This window comes from Lolium perenne, chromosome 3 (genome assembly GCF_019359855.2).
Source record: "Lolium perenne isolate Kyuss_39 chromosome 3, Kyuss_2.0, whole genome shotgun sequence".
Taxonomy (NCBI): Eukaryota; Viridiplantae; Streptophyta; class Magnoliopsida; order Poales; family Poaceae; genus Lolium; species Lolium perenne.
Genome location: NC_067246.2, coordinates 45,032,995 through 45,042,051, shown reverse-complemented (window position 1 = coordinate 45,042,051; position 9,057 = coordinate 45,032,995). Strand labels below are relative to the sequence as shown.

At 44.2% G+C, this 9,057-nt stretch overlaps 1 protein-coding gene across 3 annotated transcripts; it reads right to left on the bottom strand.

Moving 5' to 3' along the window:
* Window positions 1-846: 846 nt before the first annotated feature.
* On the bottom strand, window positions 847-4,384 carry LOC127341409 (peroxisomal membrane protein PEX14). 3 transcript variants are annotated; one of them, XM_051367249.2, is made up of 10 exons: window positions 4,225-4,384; window positions 3,414-3,613; window positions 3,272-3,320; window positions 2,687-2,874; window positions 2,421-2,604; window positions 2,184-2,333; window positions 1,998-2,029; window positions 1,816-1,861; window positions 1,665-1,732; window positions 847-1,581 (listed from the first exon to the last, which is right to left on the bottom strand). In XM_051367249.2, the coding sequence occupies exons 1-10, from the start codon at window positions 4,256-4,258 to the stop codon at window positions 1,105-1,107; spliced, it is 1,428 nt and encodes a 475-aa protein (XP_051223209.1). In that variant the 5' UTR covers window positions 4,259-4,384; the 3' UTR covers window positions 847-1,104. The 3 variants fall into 3 exon arrangements, with proteins under 3 accessions (XP_051223209.1, XP_051223205.1, XP_051223207.1); XM_051367245.2 differs by having other exon boundaries at window positions 3,414-3,622; window positions 4,225-4,378; XM_051367247.2 differs by having other exon boundaries at window positions 847-1,578; window positions 3,414-3,622; window positions 4,225-4,378.
* Window positions 4,385-9,057: the final 4,673 nt, after the last annotated feature.

The window sequence follows — 9,057 nt, the reverse complement described above, 5'->3', positions numbered from 1 at the left end:
CATTTTGACGAAAATCCCGCACGTATAGAGCACGAGAGAATTATTTAGAGGTTTCCTGCAAAAATATTTGTGGATCGGACCTTATGGAGTATCTATTTCACACAGTTTATTTTTGTTAAACCCACAAAAAACACGATTCATATCGATTTGCAGTATCTTGCAGAGATGCCCTAATACCAAGGTTTAGTCTGTCATTGCCTGTTTGCCTCGGCACAAGCAATTCCCGAAAAGAAGGACGAGCAAGTATCAGATGTGGCGGGCTTCCGTAGGTGCGGCTCCATCCCACATTTCATCCCGCCCCCATCAATTCCCATATATGCCTGTTTTTGATGAAAATCCAGTAAGTCAGCCCAAAACAAGCGCTGCCCATGTTCCCGATGCCTCTTGTTCCCACTTATTTTTCCAACTCTTCGGTTCTTCTATCGTGTGTATCTTCCTTGTTGTTTACGTGTTTCCCATTTACATGATGTGCTAATCTAAGTGCTAACCAAAAAACTAAAACAATGTGAAATGATGTATCATGATATGCATTATCGTGAAGTTGGTGTACTATATATAAGGGGAAAGGTATTATTCACACCAGTGAAAGCTCGTGGAGTATGTGTACTTATATTTTAAGGAACGTAGCACCAAGATTGCCTTGAAAGCTTTTACCCACACAAAAAATTACCTTGAATGCTCGAGCTAACGCGAAGAAATCGGGAAAGCTGAGCAGTTTCTACTTCCCTCCAAGGTATAAATAGACCCATGAGATGAGATTGATCGGGCTCTGTGATTGGCTTATGACCGAAATAATAGACTAGCCCGATTGACCGAGAGCACCAAGCAAAAGAGAAGCAGAAATCGTTAAAGGTCAGAGAAAGATCACAGCTGAAGCTATGCTTGTTTTATCACTCTTATTATCAGTTTACATTGCTAACAAACAACTGTTTTACTGTAATCTTCTCCATAGTGGGAATTTCAGAAACAAGTTTTTTGAAGCAGAATTCCAGATACAAGTACAAAGTGAAAACAAAGATACAAGTATAACTCATAATCGCGATCACATTTTTTCCTATACACGAACTGCTGATTACAACTAGAGTATACAGTTCTGCGTCGAGATTAAGTGGCTTCGGCCCCTTCACCATTCACACCATTGGTCCCTCCGTCCATGGTTCCAGCAGCAGCAGCACTGCTACTTGGCAACCCGACATCCGCAGCACCAGAAGTTCCACCGTCCATCTGCTCACTGCCTGTGGAGGCAGACGGTCTCGAAGCATCAGCAGCACCGGCCTCTGGCTGTGACTCTTGTCTTGGAAGGGACCTTGGCTGCCGAATAGCGGCCGCGGCCTCCGGCATGGCAACGCCCGGTGGCTGCGGGGGAACCCAACGACGCTGAAAGGGGCTTTCCTCTACAACTGGTGTTGGTACTGGTGTTGGTGCTGCTATTGGTGTTGGTACTGGTGCTGGAGCTTCAACTGGATTGCTGCCCCCAGAGTAGTACGGAGGAGAACCGTAGTAGCCCTCCCGCATACCTGGGTTTGATCTGTCATTGCCCATCTGGGGCTGGAACCCATATCCAGGCCTCGGCACCCGCTGCTGCAAGGACACAACATTTAATTTAAGTGTGATTCTAGCACCTCTGTAGTTTTGGTGCTGTACAGGATGATGAAATAGCTCACCTCAACATAAGATCTTGGAAATGATCCTGATGTAGATTCCGCGGGTAATGGCAGGAACGACTGCCTTCCTGTTGAAGCATAACCCAGGAATGAACAAGTATAAGTCACAAGATATAAAAATGCTAGCTCATGGTAGTTCCTCAATCCTTACCCAAGTCAAAATCACCATTTGGAGTCATGTTGTACATATTGGTTTGCTACAAGAGAAACAATGAGTACAGCATAAGGACGGCAAACCTTTGTAGGTATTGAAGAAAAGGAAACAATGATAATATACAAGGATGGCAAACCTTTGGAATTATTGGTGAAAGGGAAAGATAACTAAACTCATACCTGGGAAGCTCTCCATGAATTGGTGGTTGGACCTGTGCGTACAAAATAATAGCAAAATGGTCAGACTTACAGTATTGTCATTATAGGTTAAAAACCTTGTTTTGAACCCTAAACCACACAAATCTAGTACATGTAGGCCCTGTGCATAAGAAATGTAAGTACAATGCATAAGCACTGATTTCTAACCATTCCATGGTCCAGGTTGAACATGCTCTTCCAACATATTGTATTGTGAAAACCGATTCTCCCTTGTCTGATTTAAGGTCTCACTCAAAGATTTCAACACCTCTGCCTGATAATCCAATGCTTCCGTTAACTTGACAAGTATCTTCTTATCTGTCAACAAAAGAAAAGCATTAGCATAATAAAATGGTTATTATCCTAGTGCAAGAATATGCTAACTTATTAAGGGATGTTCTGAACCTTCGTCCTTTGAAGCCAGCAATTCTTGGTTTGTTTTGGCAATAGCAGAAAATGCTGATGAGGAAGCTTCCATAGACTTTTTAATTTCATCATAAAGCTTGGATTTCAGTTCATTGTCTGCATTTTCATCTCCTTCAGAAACAACTCTACGGGTCCAAGATTTTAGCCTAGGAAGGAACACATTCTGTCCAAAGTACACACGCAAACAAAGTTACTTCCTCATGTATTCCACAAAATCTTCACAATTTGTACAAAACACAATATACCTTGATGATGACAACAGAACTAGCTCCAAATCCAAGAAAAATACCAGCCCCTAGTAGTGTATGGAACCAGCTAAATTGTGTCCGCGTTTGTGGGACGATATGACCAGTGGTGACAGAGCCAGTAGTTGCTAGTGGTGATTGAACTGATGTGTAAGGTTGCACCACAGCAGATTGATTTGGGTTACTTGCTGGAAGCAATGAAAACAAGGCTTTCTTTTAGCATTTAATAGTATGAGGTAAGATTTCAGGCCAAACTTTGAAGCACAGGTATTAACTGTCATGCAAGGAAAATATTCTTACAGTCCCAATCTAAGTACACAAGATCATATTATTATCATTATCATATTATTACATATTTGGAAATTAGCAAGAGATATATGGGAATTAAAAGAACAAAAAATATATCATCATCAATCAGTAATATTTTATAATTATCCACTCATTCTATTTGTATCCGATGGACATAGCAGCAAAGAGAACACCGTTTATTCTTTCAAAAAACTTGACAGAGTAATGCAATGATATAACTGTAAGCCACTATTCCATTAGCTCAACTATTCAAAATGTGAGATTATTATATCCTACCTTGTTGTGAAACAACTTGTGTAGCATCTGTACTGTTTGGCTGTGGATCCTACAAGACATCAAGGTACTTCAGGAACACATGATTCTCTTTTCATTTGGATTAAACATCCATGTAGCGATGGTCTGAAAAACAGGAACTTACAGGAACACGACGAAAGGCCTCCTCAATTTCATCCTTCGTGAGGCCCTTCTTTTCCAGGAAAGAGTACCTGTAAGATACTGGAGAACCCTTCACCTTTGGATGCGCGAGAAACTTGACAGCATTCTGTATGTAATCCTCCCGTACTGCCTGTGGGGCTTGAAATACAAGATTGTCGGATGACCCGCCCCCGCCAGAACCATCTGCGTCATCTGGAAATGAAAAGATGCATAGTTTCATTTAGAAGTCTGACCAAATGAACCGTTCAACATCGGTTCCATTTTCACAAAGTTCGTCACAAACTTTGAAAGAGAATTCAGCTGGAATCGACCACCTACACCTCGCAGAAAAAATTGGGTGAAAAGAGAACGTTGATTACAATTCCATAAGCTGCTTAAAACCTCTAAATTTCCAGGCTCTCCAAGTTCTTGCCTTGCCTGAATCTAGGTGGAGCATCAGTTCACAGATTTATGTCATAACATGCCCGAAATTTCTTCACGGGAGCCAGACTAACGAAACCAAGTTGCAGTATAGCATAAAGAAGGTAACCCCAAGAACTCGGGAACCCTCGATTTGACGAAGTCGAGGCTCTACTCAAGCATCTAAGGTGCCGAATTCAAGGACCTAACGAGAGGGCAACGGCAGCATCTACTTCCGCGGTTATAGTGAAGGAGGTGTTCGCCTCTGATTCCCCACGAAACCCCCAACCAAGGCGCTAGCTAATCAGCGAGGCGCGGTGAGGAAAGCGTCGATTTGGCCTAAGAAATTACACGGGGAGCATCGAGGATTCAGCTCGGCGGGTTATGAATCTGACCTTGCGGTGAGGAGCTTGGCGACTGCGCGGCCATCGGGGGAGGGAACTCACGGCCGCATCAACCACGAAATCTCGAGAGCGCGGCCGACGACGAGGAAGACGACGGCTGCTGAACTGAATAGTTGATGAGCGTCACGTATATTCACACGTGTTTTATCTTCAGTGCATAAAAAATAGCTGTACATTTATCTTCATGTCTGTGTTGATTTCCATACGCTTTAAAGATCAAAAATCCAAAAAAAAAAAACTAAATCCACGTAGTTACAAAAGTAATTTCGAGTAAAAAGACGCGCAGCATCCTCAAACCCTTAAAATTTCGGTCGTATATGTTTTGGCCGGAAATAAAGTGGCAGAACCCTTCAAATTCACTAAAACCGAAAATTGAGGTGATCGGTAAACTGAGGCCTCCTAACCTGTAGAACAATGGTTTCGAGGGCTGATAGGGAGGGCTGATAGGGAGGTCGATCCTCATCACTACTAGGCCTTGCCCCCCCCCCCCCCCCCCCTCGTCCTCAGTAGTCACCGCCGCAGATCACACCGTCCCCGCTCACTACCCCATCGCTGCGCCTCCTTAGCACCGTGATGGCTTCTCCCAGCTAGCCGGAGGTTGCTTCCCAGCTCGCGTGGTTTGAATCGATTGCTCCCGCATCTTGATCCATGACCGCCACGCGCTCGTCCCCATGACCGCCACGAAGCTTGAGTTCGTGAGCATGATCAACGACGCATCCATCGAGTTGTACAATACACCGCTCAGAGACGATTATGATGAGTGAGGTCATGCAGCGGCAGAGGCGGCGGAAAGTGGTGGTGGTGGTGGTGATGCTTCGGCGAGCGGTGGTGGTGCTGGCAGCGTTGAGTGATCCTTCCTCAATGCACCACATCGACTTCTCTTTTAGTTTGCTTCATAGTTATGTCACATGGTAAAATCTGATCGCGTAGATGGACGGTGCATTTGAATTTTTTAAACCATTGCATATTTATGAAATGTCTTTGCAACTACGCAAAAAGTTTGAAGTTTTGGTGTGGTTTTGCGCAAACGAGACAACGCCGAGTATGCCGTTATACCACTTGCAAACGCGAGATCTGATTCGTATAGCCTTTTTCAGCCCGTAAATCACGTTTTTTTCCGAACTGTAAACACGCGTTTACAATTTAGGTTAGGGTTAGGGTTTAGGGTTAAGGTTTAGGGTTTAGGGTTAGAGTTAGGGTTAGGGTTTGCAGTTTGAAAGGTATGCTAGAGATGCTCTGAGTATACCAAAGTTGTTTCATATACAGTAACCATAGAACCCCACCACTTGCCATTGAGGATCATTTCAGTGTAGATCAAGTTCACGATGGTATAAGCGAGATATGATTTGTGAGGCTGCCACGGAGGTGTGATCAAGATGGGACAATGTGGCCGGTCGCAACGATGATTGTGCAGGTGAGAGAAAAGAGAGCGACGAGGTTTGTCCTCTACCAAGTTACGGTTAAAGGTGAAGGGCACGCGATGAGTGTATTTTTAGAGTGTTTTTTCTCTTTATTTTTTATAAATAGTCTCGTGTAGTAATAGGATTTTGGCATTTTACCGTTTTCCCGCGCAACTTTTTGCTTATTTCAGCAGGATCTCAAAATATTAAGATAATGGTGAAATATCAATAAAAATTATCGTTTTTATGGTATTTTGACGTAATAAAAATCATCTAAGCACTTAATCATGCACCTAGACCAAAGGAGAACACAAGGAGAAGTTCTACTGAGTTTAGCGGACATTGGTACGGGGGGACGCGTCCGTACGGTCCGCCCGTACGACACACCAGGAGCACCGCTTTGTCATACTTTTAGCTCGTGTAGACGGACCTGAGATTCAATACCCCCAGCCACGAAAAACACCAGAACACCGTCCCAGAAGAAATCTCAAGGAGGAACAAGAGAAGACATCTCCCAAGTTGCTACCTGGATTGTTAGGAGCACAAGGCACCATCCACTTCATCATAAACCGCTGCACCAACACCATGTGCATCCCTTTCATCCCATCCAATTGTAATCGTCATTGACATTGTGGATTTGTACTCGAATTCGCATCCTCATCTTATACCATTGGCAAGATTATGATAATATTCTTGATTGTCTCCATGTGTGAATAGTTTACCTTATTCTTGAGGAGATGGACAAAACCTAGTAATAGTTCGATATGAAGTCAACCATGTAATATTTGCCTTTGGTCATGAGAGAAAACTACCTTTGGAAGTAAGGTAGTGCATATGGCGGGAAGTGACATACCATGATCGGTGCACTATTGTATGAAAGGAGGGGATAGGAAATGACTCACTATGCTTTCACAAATAACCATGGGGAATCCTTTAATTGTGATGGATCAATAAGTGGTTTGGCGAAGGTCACCGCTGTGGTTATTTATAGATGTGTTATCAAACGCGCATATCATTATTGAGCATTTTCCACGCACAACGAGAACAAAGATATATATTATCTAATTTGTGTTTCTAATTGATGCTAGTGGTCGAACCAACAATTTACGAGAACATCTTTACCTTATTAAAGTTCAAACTTAATTTAAGGCAACTCATGCTTTTATTTCAGTTATTTGTTTTCACAAACTTATTCAAAACACAAGCTTATTCAAAACAAACACCACTTACGATTTAAGACAACTTTTAAGTAATCTTGGATAAATAGAAAAAGGGGACATTAAAACCTTAACTAGTACATCGTGATTCAATATTCTTATTTCGAAGCTAGCTACAGTTGATCTATATAATTGTAATCATCATCACGCCAAAACCCAAGAAGTGGATCTCTTGTGACAAATGACACTAACAACATCAGCTCTGTCTCTAGGATTTAGGGGCCCGTTTCACCTTGTAAAATACAACTATTTTTTCAAACTCAATAAATAGTAAAATAAAATTATGTGTTTAATGCGTTATTTTGTACCATGCTCAGAAATATATAACGTATTCTTTCTAAATGAGCAGAGATATAGCACTAAAGTAATACACCAACCTCGTGCTCTACAGAAAAGCATCATATGTCTGGTATTTTTTGAAATGATTTCTTAATCATATTTTGTAATTAATCTTCTCTGGTACATCATTCTCAACTGTCAATGTCACCAACGCGATGGGTCTTTCTTGTATTAAAGTAAAATTTATGTAAGATTTCAACAACTTGAATTTAGAAAAGCTCATTTCCAACGAAGGCCCAGATTACCAACGTGATTTGTGGCCACCAGAGTCCACTCCAACTTGTGGTGTTGGGCTGGCACCGCAAAATCTTCTTCCTCCAGGCCAGTGTGCCGATGTGGAAGATCTTTGGTCTAAGTATGGCATTCCCCATTGATGGCAACCTAAGTGGTGTAGTTCCTGGTGTCGACGTTAGTGGATGTGACTGAAGATCGTTCCTTAGCTGCGGTAGAGAAAACATGACTCGATTGAGTTTTACGATTTTACAGCAGGTTTTTCTTGTAAAAGTTGAGAAATATTTTGTTAATTCGCTACTTGTTTTTTTTAGGTGAACTACTCGGTGTGACTAGTTTCCTTGACAGTGAACCCTAACCCGCCGCCTCCCTCTCCCACCCCCCTCCCGGGCGGCGGAGGAGGCTCCTCCTCCACCCACGCCCCACAGCCGCCCACCACCAGCTGCCCCTCTGCCGCTGCCGCTGCCGGCCACGGCACTGGCCTCGGCCCCGGCTCCCGTGCCCCGGCCCCGGCCATGGTCCTGGCCCTGGCCTGGCTATGGTGCTGTTGGTGGCACCCCTCCGTAAAATCGACGAGGGGAGAAGAGGGTTTCCGTGGTGGCGTTCCATGGGAGGTGATGAAGCGTCGGTGGAGGAAGCCGGGCGGCACAGCTACTTGGTCGGGCCCTGAGGCTCACCGTCGGTAGCCACGGAGGATTCAGTGGAGTGGTGGCGACCTCCGCCCACGGTAACGGTTCAACGGTGGTACGCATGATCCGCGCCGCTGTCTTCTTCCTTAGTGATCCGGCATGAGGGATTGGCGGCGTGGGGGCTGCTGATCTTGCTTTTTTTGTGGCGGTCCTCGGGTTTCTCGCATGCGAGGATGAAGATCTTCCGGAGGTCAGTTTGCTTTGATCTGGCTGGAGAGATGAGTTCCGGAAAGCTCCGCTGGCGAATGGAACAGTGCATCTTTTGCCTGAAGTTTGCTGGATCATGTGGTATTCGGTCGCGCGCACCTATGTTTTAATACCGACCGTTTGGTTCCGGAGGGAGCGGCACGGAGCTTTATTCTGTGTTGACATCAGGTGACTTTTTGGTCCATGGTGAAGTCAGAAGAAGGAATATCATGAAGGCCGGATTAATGGACTGGCTAAAGGAGGTTCGAGTCTCCGTGATGCTGAGGGATCTGCATTGCGTTCTGGGCTCTGCAGCAATGGTATGCATGTGGGGGCGGCAGCACAGTGAAAGTTCAGAGTCTTACCTCTCAGGGTGAAAACCCAAGGTCTATCCTTAACTGGTTGTGCCTAGCAATGATCTTGTTGGAGACATTGTTTTGAGAGTGGAGATTATCTTCAGGGTGAAAACCTAGACCTTTGGTCGGGCGATAACGGCATTGGTGCACCGTTCCCTTCTTGGAGGCGTCGTTTTTGGAGAGTCTGTACTTCATGTGTTGTCACAGTGGTGGTTGTATTATTGTTGCTAGGCCTAGAAGGTTCTAGCGGGACTTTTATTTCTTAGTTTTCTTTACTCTTTTTTGGCTGTGTGCATCCGTGCTGACACTAGGGTGGGGCGTTGTTGCAGAGGCTAGGTTTAATTGGTATCTTCTAATATTAATATTTCCTTTTATCTAAAAAAAACTTGTATGATGTGCGTCGCGC

What these genes read in the sequence shown, in the direction of transcription:
- LOC127341409 (XM_051367245.2), bottom strand. Translation starts at nt 4,258, where the DNA reads ATGGCCGCGCAGTCGCCAAGCTCCTCACCGCAAG. An exon ending in AGGCCTTTCGTCGTGTTCCT is followed by an intron (nt 3,321 to 3,413) that starts GTAAGTTCCTGT and finishes GATGTCTTGTAG; the next exon opens with GATCCACAGCCAAACAGTAC. An exon ending in TTCCAAGATCTTATGTTGAG is followed by an intron (nt 1,582 to 1,664) that starts GTGAGCTATTTC and finishes GTGTCCTTGCAG; the next exon opens with CAGCGGGTGCCGAGGCCTGG.